The 14,548-nt window shown below is 32.0% G+C and overlaps 1 protein-coding gene and 1 long non-coding RNA gene across 4 annotated transcripts; one reads left to right on the top strand and one right to left on the bottom strand.

Annotated features, from left to right (window-relative positions):
• On the bottom strand, positions 960–2,982 carry LOC104736455. Of its 3 annotated transcripts, none has more exons than XR_759578.2 (5): positions 2,910–2,982; positions 2,325–2,760; positions 2,112–2,231; positions 1,399–1,573; positions 960–1,312 (listed from the first exon to the last, which is right to left on the bottom strand). It is a non-coding gene; the product is annotated as an uncharacterized LOC104736455 (long non-coding RNA). The 3 variants fall into 3 exon arrangements; XR_002034807.1 differs by lacking the exon at positions 2,910–2,982 and adding an exon at positions 1,723–1,768 and having other exon boundaries at positions 2,325–2,891; XR_002034806.1 differs by lacking the exon at positions 2,910–2,982 and having other exon boundaries at positions 961–1,312; positions 2,325–2,888.
• LOC104736453 (histone-lysine N-methyltransferase ATXR6-like) lies at positions 3,191–5,177 on the top strand. The gene is made up of 6 exons (XM_010456437.2): positions 3,191–3,500; positions 3,787–3,870; positions 3,956–4,185; positions 4,313–4,413; positions 4,538–4,753; positions 4,842–5,177. Exons 1-6 carry the CDS (start codon positions 3,239–3,241, stop codon positions 4,999–5,001), a joined length of 1,053 nt encoding a protein of 350 aa, XP_010454739.1. The 5' UTR covers positions 3,191–3,238; the 3' UTR covers positions 5,002–5,177.

The raw sequence follows: 14,548 nt of genomic DNA, 5'->3' as shown, positions 1-14,548 counted from the left end.
TTATGAGTCTTAGATAATTTAGAGATATAAAATATAAACTAAAAACCAATTTAAAAATACCACAACATTAAAAAAAAATAAGAAAAAAATAAATGTTGATCTTACATATCCTTAACTAAAGAAAAAAAAATCAAAATAATATAAAAAATATAGATTAAAATCATCACGAATTTCTAATAAGAAATCAAATTCAACTAACTAATATAACTTTTTTTTTATAACCAAAACTAACTAATATAACTAAAATCTAAAAATATTACAACATAATTACATAAAAATATTAAAAAGAAAAACTTTACAAATATTGATAGTTAGTGGATTTATTTTTCACAATAGGTTTAGAACTTTTACTTTTTTTTAATGTTTAGTTTTTTTAATGTTTTAGTAAATTTATAATTGACAAATATCAATATCTTATCGATACAAGTAATATGTGTCACAATCTTCTTAATGAGTAACTTTGATATCAAATTTTATATAATAAGATATGTATTGAAATGGATAATGATGTATTTGAATTTAAAAAAAAATTTAATTAAAAAAAAGTGTATAGGATAAGTTTATATAATTATATATATTAAAATGGATAGTGATGTATTAAATTGGATAATGATGTATTTGAATTTAAAAGAGAATAATGGAAACCAATTGTACAAATGTCAAGCTCTGACACATGGCATGTTCTGGTGTAGTGTTTTGAGAATACTCTCTACTTAATTATATATAATAAAATGTTTAGAATTATACTATATTCTTCTTTATTAACCAAAAAAAAAACTAAAATTGGATAATTGGCTCTATTTGTGACATCTTTTAATAACTAAAATCTATAATCCTTAATATTTGAACGGACCCTATAAGAGCATGGCCATCGCACAACCTCAAATGAGTATCTGTATCTTTTAATAATATGAAAATAATAGTAATTTATGTTTAGATCTTTAAACCTTTGTTTTTATTTTTTGTCCTCCCATTAGTCATCCTTGGGTGTCTAATTTTTTTAATTAAATATGTGTTTTAAGATTGCATAAGCTTTTGCTTACCCTCCATACACAGCTCTCACGTCCATTACATTTCTCACATAAGACTAGTCAATTCCCATACCGTTGAGGTATGACTTTGAAACAATAGTCTTCCAGCGTTCATGGTCTGCTGTGAAATCCTCTTGTGCAGGTTTTCCATATACACCTTTATGAGAATCTAACCACTGAGGAACAGTCTCCACTCTTTTAGGCCAACTTTCAGGCCAAACTACTCCGCGTTTTGATGAATCTTCTGTTACCTTGTGCATACATGCCTCAGGTGGAACATTCTTGCGTCAAACAAGTATGTTAGCATCAAGAAATGCATTGCATAATCAGATGTCAATTGATATAAGAAGGGAAATAGATAAACTACCAGGCGGCATTTTGATCATCAGAGTCTTTGCAGAGAGGTGGCTCATTTTGAGATCTTTCATTGTAGCATTTATTCGACATTGGCTTCTGGTAAATGGCAGCACCAACTTCATTCAGTTCATCTTTCTTAATTGTCATCAATTTCCAGCACATTACCTTTGTTAGCTTCGACATAGCTACAAAACAGAGAATAGCATCCGACAAGTTAGTTAACAAAATTTTCCAAAGCTCTATTCATGGCCAAACAAAAGAGATAAAAAGTTTTCACAGCAAAGAGAAGAGATTAAACCACCAACACAGTGATTAGTATCAATATAGGGCAAACCTTATACTTAGCTTAAACCTTTCAAACACATACAATTTCTGCACAACTGAAAAACGAAACACGACAACAAATTCACACTCAGTAACACAACAAATTCAGAAAATTCAGGAGGGATTAAGAGATAACACAAAATCAGCTCTCCGCATTAAGCAAGAGGGATCTGACCATCTAGATAAAAAATCACACAACCTATTAAACACTATGGAACAATACTAAAGACCATTAAGCGTTTCTACTCAAGTTTTGTTTTATCATTTACTAGCTTCACAAGAACTCTTGGCTAACATGCTCTACTCATTCCTTTTTCTAAATTCTATAATTCTACTAAAGCTAACTACTGTATATGCTCTTCATTCATTAATGTCTAAAACAAGTTCTCTTCTTCTTACCTCGTCCTCTACAACTCTGTCTGCTTTCACTTGCCCTATAGTTCCCCGCGTCCTGAGCTTTATTTGAGGTTTCACCAAAGAATCACTCTTCTCTGAGTCTTTAGCTACAACTTGTTTGTCCTGCACATCACATAACGACTTATTTATAAAAAAATGCATCCTTTATGTTTATGTATGTATGCCTCAACTTTTGGAATTACTACTCTCTCATACCTCAGGAATATCAGTGAGTCCTTCATTCACCTCTTCCCGGTGTTTTACTTCAATTTGATTCTTATCATCAGGAGGTACAGAGCTAGAATGCACCTGCAGACAGATTCTTCTAGGAGCAATGCCCTGGTTTTATCAATCTTGTACTCGAACGGTTCTGAGGCTGTCGAGCTCGAATCTTTAGCCCCCTCCCTTATGTGAAGTTTTTCTCAATGCTATGATTGGTCACCTGGTCTGGTTGAACGAAATCACCATAGCATGAATTAGTAGTGGCATGGTAAGCCGATACAGCGTCCTTTGGCCACCCAGAAGCTCCAAGATCTGAACCACACTGATAAAACAAACGATGAAATCACCAGCATATGTGGAATCCATACGCGTTAGTAAAAGCCCTTTGATCTTCACGGTCACAAGATAACCATAGATTCTCTTCACGTACCTATGAACACAACAACCTCAACATAATCAGATTTGTTTCAATTGAATCAGAACAAAAAAAAAAAAAAGGGTCGAATCTTTGAATGGGAAAATCAGAATCTGAGAATAAAGGAATCAAATTTTGTGAGAGTAGTAAAAAAAGAGACTCACCAAAAGAAAAATCGATTGGGTTGTTCTATCAAAGAAAAAGAAAAAAAAGACATACCATCGGTATAACCGAAAGATGGGAATGCTATAAAGATGACCAAAAAGGCAAAAACGAGTCCTGATTCCATAAAACCGGGTTATAGAAAACCAAACTAAAACCGAACTGTAAAATCAAGTAAACCGGAACAGCGGCGCCAAATCAAAAATTCCCCCGCGAAAGACCGGTGAAATCAGAGCGCCAACTCTTCAACTCACCTCTCTCATATCTCACGTTTATAATCTCTCTCTCTCTCTCTTAGTCTTTCTCTGGTAAATCCTAAAAAAGCGTAACAATGGTGGCAGTAAGGAGAAGAAGAACCCAGGCGTCAAACCCTAGATCCGAACCTCCGCAGGCGGATGATTCAGATTCAGATTCAAATTCAGATTGGGATACGGTCTGCCAAGAATGCAACTCCGGGAAACAACCTGCGAAGCTTCTTCTTTGCGACAAATGCGATAAAGGGTTTCATCTCTTTTGTCTCAGACCAATCCTCGTTTCAGTTCCCAAAGGCTCCTGGTTCTGCCCTTCTTGTTCCAAACACCAGATCCCCAAATGTAAGCTTCTTTCGCTAAAGCCCATATTTCTTCTCTCTACTCTCAAAGCTTCCTCCTTTTGATTCGCCTATGTCATTCTTGAGCTGTAGATTTGAATTTTTCTGGGTTTCTTGATCTCTATCTTTGATTTGATACTGCGAATTTGATTTACATTTGAACTTATAAATCACTTGAAACTGTTTTAGGTTATCTGAATCACATTTTGATTCAATCATTACATATCTGAATTCTATAAAATTTCAATTCTTTTAGATAATAAATTAACGAAAAGTTTTGTAATTTGCAGCATTCCCTCTTGTTCAGACTAAAATTATTGATTTTTTCCGGATTAAGCGGTCTCCAGATTCATCTCAATCCTCAACTTCTTCAGGTATGTAAATTATTAAGTCAAAATCCACAAATGTGTTGTGTTGTGTTAAGGATGTATTTAATCTGAAGAGCGGAAATGTTTGTAGATAGTGTTGGGAAGAAACGGAAAAAGACTAGCTTGGTGATGTCAAAGAAGAAGAGAAAGCTTCTTCCTTACATTCCTACTAATGATTCTCAAAGGAGGCTCGAGCAAATGGCGTCTCTCGCTACTGCGTTGAGAGCTTCCAACACCAAGTTCAGCAATGAGCTTACTTATGTATCTGGCAAGGCTCCGAGATCTTCAAACCAAGCTGCTTTTGAGAAAGGAGGCATGCAGGTATATATCTTTTGTGATGGTTCTTCAGTCACATCCGTTTTAGTGGTGATTCTTAGTCTTCTTGAAAGTATTCATTTGGGTTTAGTATCAACAGAAAAAGTTAAGTTTGTATTCAAATTTCTTACAGGTTCTATCTAAAGATGGTGTAGAGACCTTAGCCTTGTGCAAGCATATGATGGACCGTGGTGAATGCCCGCCTCTTATGGTCGTCTTTGATCCTTATGAAGGGTACGTAACCTTCTTATGATCTTCCTCTTTACCTTTATAACCAAATAGAGAGTATGACAGGAGAAGAAATGCATTTATCAATCTAGAATTGTATTGAAGTCTGATATTTTAAAAACCTGAGCAGGTTTGCGGTAGAAGCAGACAGGTTTATGAAAGACTGGACCATAATCACAGAGTACGTTGGAGATGTTGATTATCTGAGCAACAGAGAAGATGACTATGATGGTGACAGCATGATGACTCTACTTCATGCCTCTGATCCTACTCAATGCCTCGTTATTTGCCCTTACAAATGTAGTAACATCGCACGGTTCATCAGCGGCATCAACAATCACTCACCGTGAGTATCTCTCCTCTTCTAATTTGGTTACATTCTAGTATTGCTTGTACTCATTTGTGTGCTTTTGAACATTTTGTGAATATTGCAGAGAAGGGAGGAAGAAGCAGAACCTGAAGTGTGTGAGGTTCAACATCAACGGAGAAGCTAGGGTTCTACTTGTAGCTAACAGAGACATATCCAAAGGAGAGAGATTATATTATGATTACAACGGATATGAACATGAGTATCCAACTGAACATTTTGTATAACCCTGTGATATACACAAGAATATTCGTTTAACCTATTCAAGGTTACTTGTCCATTACAAACAAAAACACAAAAACGCCAACAAAAAAAATTCAAAAAACTAAAAGAAAAGGTCTTATTTCAGGTTGGGCCAAAATTTGAAGCCTTTTTGTTATGATTTGTGTACTATTTTTGGTAATTAAAGAATAGTGAAGAAAAATAAAATTTGTTGTTGTTAAGGGAAGAGAAAGAGACAGACTAGTAGGAACAATAGAATAGAATGGTCCAAAGAGCTAAAGACTAGAGAGAGGAGTCTGTCTCACAGTGTGGTTGGTACCTTCAAGCAACTTTGAAAGTTAGCATCAAAAACTCTTTCTGATTTGTGTGACCCCACAACACCTACATACCGTATTTTTCCAATTTGTTTTTTGACATTCTACAAAAAAATATATATATTCAATTTTGATGGATTGTACATAAAACAATATGATAATTATTTTAGAGAAAATACTCCAAAAAGACACTCAAATTTCATATTTTAATGCTTCATAAAAACTTAAAACAAATAACAAGGGTTAGGATTTGTACAAACTAGCTTAGTCGTGTGTTCAAGTAGCTACCAACTATATATAGTCGAAATCATATCTATCCACCAAACTTTTTTTGATAGATCATTATCAAAGATTTTGTCTACATCGAACAACCAATTTGTACACTCTAAAATTATATACAACTTGCAAGATTGATGAGATCTGATTCTGTCACTTAAGTTCCATCGTAATTACTTTTAATCATCTTTCTTTTTTATATCACTTATAATGGTAGTATAATCGACGTCCTTGATTAGGCATTAAAAAAATATAGGGGGCTACTGTTGATTGTACGTTAAAGAGAGGGTGGAATTTTAATGTTTTAAGAGTTAAGTGCCTTTAACACAACAACAAAAGAGAAACTCATATTTGCATGCTTAGTCCGGGAGATACAAATGATTTATTATTATTTGCAAAAGCTTCTTTTCACCCCCACCATTTTTTGTCTCCTTAATATTAGACACTCATAAGTCACAACTACTAAATCTTTTTTTTTTTGTCAAATTAATGTACACACCATTGCGAAATTTATAAATCCAATAATTTTGAGAAAAAAAAAAATAAACAAAACCATCACTAATTCGTTTTGTTATTTATGTCTATGTTTAATTTTACGTTTTCATAATATCTGAAACTTCTGTTAAAAAATATAATGATTTATCAAACTACTATACTCTACTAATTTGGAACTACTCTACTCATGCTATGCTAATTTGGCATGTTGTGACTGTTAGGTTCCCATTAAAGGTTAAACCTAAAAACTTTTTCAAGAATATCCAAAGCTCATTGTTGGGAGGAGGTTATTGGGTTTACGAGATCAACGCATACGTGTAGCTTTCAGATAATCTCCGACCTCAAATTGCAAAAGAAATTGAGAAAACTGAAAGAGCTAAAAATATTACACTCTTGCGCCTTAAAAAACTAGCCCCATCAAAAAATAAAAAAGGTAGAGTTATCAGCAGTGTGAGGGATTACCACAATGTGAGGATATCTGAAATCTGAAGACCTTTACAACTGTGCCATAACCCGGTCTCCCCCTGCCCCACTCTTTGTAATCCAAGGGGATCTTCGTCTAAGCTCGGATATTGTTGCTCTTACAAAAGCCGGTTTCCACGTTCATTTGGTACATCTCAACCGTTGTCGTGACAAACTAAAAAATAGCGCTTATAATTCTATTACGTGGTATGATATTTCTAGGGGTTTGTGGCCAGAGGAAACTTAGTATATTTATTTATTTTCTCTGTAATATTCGGACATGAAAAAAAAACTAATATTTTGTATGAAACTAATATTTTCTTAAGTTTGAATATGCTTTCGCATATGTCTTATATACAGTTTACCTATCTTATAGTTAATTAAAAAAAAACTAATTTGGAAGCCATCACAAAGATTTACAAATCCAATAATTTTGTAAAAAATAATCCCTATTTGTTATGGAATTACAAATCATTATTCATTAACCATGCATTTTTAATTTTTATGGAAGCCATAGAAAAGGAGAAAGAAAAAGGGTAAATAATATATATGAAAGTAGGCTAACTCTCTCTATATGACTGTCACATCATCATCTCATCATTTAAGCATCTGCCATATGTTCATCCTCTATATATTAATAGAGAAGCATTTTGTTGAAAATGTTGATGTGTCATCGCCAAAGCGATTTAGAAATTTAATTACAATTAAGCATCTCAAGATAAACATATTTAAAAAAATAAGTCTTTTGAGTTATTAAATATTTAAATGTGCCATTAAAATATATAAGGAAATTTTTATTTCATTATTATTTACATAAATGTGTCATTAGAATATATAAGGTAATGTTTCTTTCTATTAGTTTTTTAAAATGAAAGACTTCATCAACTATTAAAATATATATATATATATATATATATATAGTTAATAATTTAATTATCATTTTCATAACATATTTAATGATTTAAAGTAAATTACATTTCATAAACTATTAAAAAACTTATTCATCTATTTAACTTTCTGAAATACAAAACTTATTCTCCGATTTTAAAAAATTTGATGACTATTCAAGTACTCCCTCTGTTTCACAATAAGTGTCATTTTGACACATTTCACACAAATTCAGAAAATATTAAAAAAATACATATATGCCCTTATTTAATAAATGTTTAATGGATTAATTTAATCATAGATTAAAGGTAAAACTAGAAAATCTAATGAAAAAGATGCATTGAAAAAATAAAATAGTGCATTGGAAATGTAAAATGACACTCTTTGTGAAACAAAAATCAAATTCTAAAATGACACTCTTTATGAAACAAAGGGAATATATATTAAAATTTAATTATTACAATAATCTTAAAAATAAATAACATTATCACAATTATCATAAATAATTAACATTATATTCCACATTTCACGGGTGAAATATATTTTTACACAAAATAATTAAATGTAAATTTGAATAAAATAAAAAAATTATGTGTACAAAATTATTATTATGACATCTTAAATTCCAAATAATTATTTTATTTGAGTCGATTTATCCCGCATATAGTCGGGTTATTACCTAGTTAATGTTAACTTTAAAACATATAGCCTCTTTTCATATTCCACTCCAAAAGTTGATGATTCATTCATCATTGTCTATATTTAATTGTAAAAATCATTATTAACTAAAGTTGAACTTTTTCATCTTATATAAAGATGTTGTGATGAAGGAGAAGGGTTGGGCTCACTCAAGATTGATGCAGTGACATTTAAAAAAAAATCAGATAAAATCAACATTGCTAAGTAAGCTAATTGTGTGCCAAATTGCTTTGTTCGTGAGTTTTGTATTATTAAAGGTTTCTGTCTCTATAAGATATAACAAAGTTTCTCTCTTTTCCAGCGAAACAAGATCATAAACGAATCTTATGATGTAACTTTTGTGTGAGTGATATTGTTGAAAAGGTTACTAGCTAGAAAAATACTTCAATGTAAAGAGTAGTTGTTCATGCGTTGATTTCAATTGCATTAGTGAATGATAAGAAAACTTGATATTACAATGATCAAATCATCAAAACATGACATTTAAAATGATAAAAGGAACAAAAATTAAAGAAAAGAAAACTCGCAGCGTAGCGCTGGTAATCACCTAGTAATAATAATATCTAAAAGACTGGAACAACAAGTTCCTGTCTCAAGGTGGGAAAGAGATTTTATTGAAAGCAATACTTCTGACAATGCCTGTCTATACAATGAACTGCTTCAAGTTACCAACAAGAATCTGTGAGGATATAGAAAGGATTATTGCAAACTACTGGTGGAATTCTCAACAAAATGGCAATGCAGTCCACTAGGTAGCATGGGACCAAATGAAGTATATGAAGAAAGAGGGTGGATTTGGCTTTAGAGACATAGAACAATTTAATGAAGCATTACTAGCCAAACAAGCATGGTAAATCCTTCAAAATCCAAATAGCCTTCTATCTCGTACCCTTAGGGGAAGATATTTTTCTGGATCTAACATCCTCGATGCTTCTAGGGGAACACAACCTTCATTTGGCTGGCAATCAATTCTTGTTGGTTGGGACCTCTTAAAAAAAGGCTTGCGTATTATAGTAGGGGATGGCCGATGCATACAAACTTGGACAGATCCTTGGCTCCCTATACACCCCCCTCGACCCCCTCGAAAAGCATTTGAAGATCAACTAGATATTCCCACTGTGGATAGCTTCTTTCTACCAAAAAAAAAACGGGCTGGAATGAGAGGTTTATAAGGGAGAGAGTCCACCCAGATGATGTCACCCACATTCTATCAATCAAGCTCAGAATTTGGCAGAAACATACTATCTTGGTTGGCATTATACAGAAAATGGTATCTACTTAGTCAAATCAGGCTACTGGGTTACAACTCACCACCCAGATCAAGAATTCCAAGCCATACCCCCATATGGAGATCAACAAATAAAAAACGATATCTGGAAAACAAAAATCCCTCCAAAATTTAAGCATTTTCTATAGCGGTTATTGTCAAGAGCACTGGCTACAGGAGCCGAGCTGGAGCGATGTCATATTTCTACAAATGCTTTCTTCAAACGGTGTGTCTCTGAGGTAGAAACAATTGAACATCTATTCTTCACTTGTCCTCATGCATTGCAGATTTAGCGAGGATCCACCATCCCTATCAGATGTCTCTTAAATCAAAGTGAGACTTTTGAATCCAAAATAAAAGCGATTCTGAAATTTCACAAACACAGAAAGAACTATGATAGGCTATCTCTACTACCATTATGGATATTATAGAAGATCTGGACAAGTCGCAACAAGTTCACCTTCGAGAAACTAAATCATAGTTGGCAAAGGGATTTAAGAGAAGCAAAACAAGAAACATATGAATGGCTTGCGGTTGTGATATCAAGCACATAATATTCTCATCAACTACCAACTAACACCATGAGTTCCAGAATAGAAAGTCACAATTGACAAAAACCACCCTCTAGGTGGGTTAAATGCAATTATGATGGCAACTTCATCAATGGAGAAAGACGATCCACATTAACACGGTTAGTCCGTAAAGATCAAGGTCATTTCAAGAAGCGGGTCAAGCAATGGGTAATGTAGTGAAGTCTGCTATTGAAGCTGAATGCCAGAGCCTAATCTATGCTATGCAACAATCGTGGAATAGCGGATACACAAACATCATCTTTGAAGGTGATTGTCAAACTTTGATCTTTGCAATCAATAGTAATAATCAAAGAGGGGTATTAAACTTGTTTTTTAGAAGATTTTAGAGTATTTTAAAATAACTTGTTATTCAACTGATGATTTTTAAAAAAATTCTAAAATCCTATGTTATTCAATTTGGAATCTATGTAAAATCATTTAAAATCATTTACAATCTCTTGTTTTTTAATCAATAATTTACAAAACTTACTTTAAATCTACTGTTATTCAAAATATCACAACTTTTTTAAAAATGCTACTTTGAATGATTCTACAAGACTTTTGTTTGTTTTTTCAGTTGAAAAATATGAGTAACAAATCATACCTTCTTAGGTAGATTTTTAAAGGATTTCATATTAAAAAAAACAGTCAATACAACACAACAGAGATAAACTTCTCGATTGATCCGACAATTCTAATCACCGCCGATGACCATCCACCTTCTCCACCAGTAAACCTGAAGTTTCTTCTCTTTCTCTCTTTCAAAATCAACTTCTCCTGCGTTTTCCGGTCCTCTGTACAATCCTTCGATTCTTATATTTTCTAAATCCTCCGTTTTGGGGATTTATACTAGTTTAGTATAATTTGGGTTGCAAAGAATTTTATAGCTTTGTTTAATCCAAAATCGAAGAAGGAACCTCTCTCTGCTATAGTATAATTTGGGTCGCAATTTTTTATATAGATTTGTTTAATCCGAAGATTGAATCTTTTGTTTAATCCAAGATTGAAATTGAAAATGATCTCTAGCTGTGAATATAGTAATGTTTAATTTCTTCACAAACGCCATCAACACTACTATATTCACAAGCTTTGTTCAATTTTGTTTTATTTTTATCTCCCATCTACGTTTCTGCAACTTATATGTGATCTGACTTTTTTTTTTCTTTCTCTGATCTCATAGGAAACTCAACGTTGGGTTGGGTTAATAGGAAACAAAAAAAGATATATAATCTCTAAAAGGCTTGCTGCCTGATTTTATTGGGAAATCGTTCTCACGTGATTTACGCCACTCTTTCTACATTTGTTTATTTTCATTATGGTTTTTTTTGTACTTAATTATGAGTTTTTTTTTCCATTAGAACGACTAAGCCTCGGCATAAAAACTGTACCCGAATACCCAATCCGGAACCTGACCCAAAAAACCGGGTTCGGAGTTGGGTACGGGTTTGCCTATAAAACCCTATTGGGTTCTATTTTCTAATACCTGTGGGTTCGTGTTAGGGTCGGATAATACCCGGTACCCGTTTGGATACCCATTAAACCCGAACATATAAACATATTTATAATATTTATCATTAATATAATGCAATTACCCCAAAATTATGATTCTAATTTTGAATATTTCATTTAGTTTTATACCTAAATATCAAAAATAATCAAAATATCTAAAATATTTAGTTATGTAAGTCAAAATTTAACTAAATTTATTTAAATTTAATTATATTTTTTTGGGTACCCGGTAGTTCGGGTACTAATCGGGTTCTAAAATTTGTAACCCAAATCGACCCGAACCCGATAGTATCCAAACCGAACCGAACCCATATATCTAAAAATACCCAATGGATTCTATTTTTCTAAACCCGTTTACCCGAACCCGAATGGGTAATACCTAAACTCGAATGGGTTACCCGAATGCCCAGCCCTAGCAACGACCTATATATTCACTTTCTTTTTGGGTAATTAGAATACAAATATTTGTCTATCAATATGTTGTAAGTTTGCTTAGACAATTTTTTTCGTAGTGGAAAATATTATGCACACACACATACTTATTTATTGACATTCAATAAGTATATTTTGAATTATAAACAAATTTCCTCAAAATTATTTATTTTAATATTATTTTGAATGAAAAACTACCATATGTCCTGAAACCTATTCACAAAACAAATATTGAGTTGCTTCTATCCGATCACTTATTTATTAGTAGTGAATTTTCCTAACATCGATCTTACTTTTGTTTGCAACGAACATATATCGAATTAAGTTAATAGTAATAACTAAGAAAAAGTTGAACATTTCGTTCTTTATCTCGACTAATACAACTGTACAACCACAGAAGTGAAGACAAATTGCCAACATATTGGTTTCAAAATCGTAAAGTAAAGCAAAGTGTAAATAGAGAAATTTGTCGTTAGGACTTAGGTTATCAGACTAACCAACTATTACCGACATCATTATTATCTCTTGTTCCCTTAACAACAAGCCAAATATCATTATCACATTGAAAACTATATCTATCCGTGCAAACTTTGATTATTAAATAATTAATGTCGGGCTGTCTTTTAATTAGGGTTATAATAGCTAATCAGTGTCTCCCCCTCTTTGTCCCTACGTTAGGGTTTCTAATTGGGATCATAATCATTTCTTTCTCTTTAGAAAAGTAAAAGCTTTGCTACATACGACACCACTTTTTTGGACGACTTAACGATCCAAAATATATATCGGACATAACTTTAACCTTACAAGTCGATAAAATCTCACCAAAAATACTGCAATAGTACGACTTAACGTCATAACATTGGATTGATGGCGTTATATAAATCAACTAATCCACATTATTGGTTTTACTAATCCACAAATATATTTGTAATACATTAATTGATTTATATGTGGATTAGTAAAACCTATAATGTTAATCAACTAATCCACATATGGTTTGTGTTTTACTAATGTACTAGATTAGGACCCGCACATACGTGCGTGGTTGATTTTAAAAACTAAATTTACTAACACATTTATAATTTATTACGTACATGCGGATTATGTTTGTAAACGTATTTTTAAAAAATATTATTAGTATTCATAATCTAAACTCAGTTTTGTATCAGTTTAGTATTTGATTTATTTTTAATTCGGTTTAAACAAAAAGAATGATCACATCTGTTTTTGTTATCAGTAAAGACAATTATATTAAAAAAAATAGTAAGAGAAAGATGGTATGTCTAATTTAGGACATAAAATCTGTCATGTCCTGTATATGTCATGTTTTCCATCTCATAATTATGGTTTTAATAATAAATTTTCCATTTATGATTGTATATTTTAGTTCAAAAAATAAAGATATATGTAAAAACCACAATTTTTTCGTGGAAGCCCCATGGTCCACTTGGTTGGCCTAAGGTTCATTAATGCTTATGCACCAGGAGTCTGGGGTTTGAGCTCCAGATAATGTAATTTATTAATTGTGCAGATTAATGGAGACAAATTTACAGACAATCTCCAGTGATGCACAATTATTGTCGTTCGCCGTAATTCTACATACAACTAAGGAGCATAGAGAAAGGAGGTGTCCATCAAAAGCAGGAGAGCAAGAGTGCATGTCGTGAATCTAATAGGGTAGGAAGGAATTGTCCATGATAGATTCATATGTTAATAGTTCTCATAATTTGCAATCAATAATAAATTCAGAGTTAAAAAAACCACGATTTTTACTGTCAAATTATTTATTTGGTATAACATTTATATCATAATCTTTTAATGGTTTGGTTACATCAAATTTGTTAATACTTAAAGTGATAATCGATTCACTATACATAATAGATTGACACGATATTGGACCTGGATCGAGTGTGATCCGGATTAGTGATCAGCTATATTTTTATTAAAATTGTGAACCATCAAACCGAATAAGAACACCAAAAAAAGCAATTAAACTTCATGAACCGGATGACCAATATATAGTTGTCAAAAGGGTCAAACTCGTCCACTATACCTGCTCCGCAATGGATAAAAGCATTATGACCAGCAAAAAATTTGAAACACTATAAGATAATGAAAAATAAAAGTCAGAAATTTAAAACGTAAAATATTGATGCTAGGATTTTTTTTTTGTGAATGAACGAAACTAAAGACTTCGACATGTCTTATATAGAGATGAAGATTAACATATCTTTTCTAACACAATATATTTTAGGATACTAACAAAAAAGATTTTGGTAGTTATTTTAGATTTGTTCATTTAGTTTTGAAATATAGATTTTTAAAAAAAGAAATCATAATATAAAATCATAAATATTGTTTACGCAGATATCTCACAATATATAACCAAATTATATTTTTATACACACACCTAATATACAAACATTTACGCAGATATCTCATAATAAATATTGTTTACGCAGATATCTCACAATATATAACCAGATTTAAATCATTTCTATAATCAAATTTAAATGATTTTGTATATTAGGTAACATCAAAATCAGAATTTATTGTTTACGGATATATCTAAAAATATAAAATCAAATTAAATATGTTTACATATATTCAATTTCGAATTTAATTGCCCAAATTAAAT

The sequence above is a fragment of the Camelina sativa genome, chromosome 13 (genome assembly GCF_000633955.1).
Source record: "Camelina sativa cultivar DH55 chromosome 13, Cs, whole genome shotgun sequence".
Lineage (NCBI taxonomy): Eukaryota > Viridiplantae > Streptophyta > Magnoliopsida > Brassicales > Brassicaceae > Camelina > Camelina sativa.
Note: the sequence above shows the minus strand (reverse complement) of the source record. Positions and strands in the feature narration are given on the sequence as shown.

What these genes read in the sequence shown, in the direction of transcription:
- LOC104736453 (XM_010456437.2), top strand. Translation starts at nt 3,239, where the DNA reads ATGGTGGCAGTAAGGAGAAGAAGAACCCAGGCGTCAAACCCTAGATCC. An exon ending in TCAATCCTCAACTTCTTCAG is followed by an intron (nt 3,871 to 3,955) that starts GTATGTAAATTA and finishes AAATGTTTGTAG; the next exon opens with ATAGTGTTGGGAAGAAACGG. An exon ending in GGCATCAACAATCACTCACC is followed by an intron (nt 4,754 to 4,841) that starts GTGAGTATCTCT and finishes TGAATATTGCAG; the next exon opens with AGAAGGGAGGAAGAAGCAGA.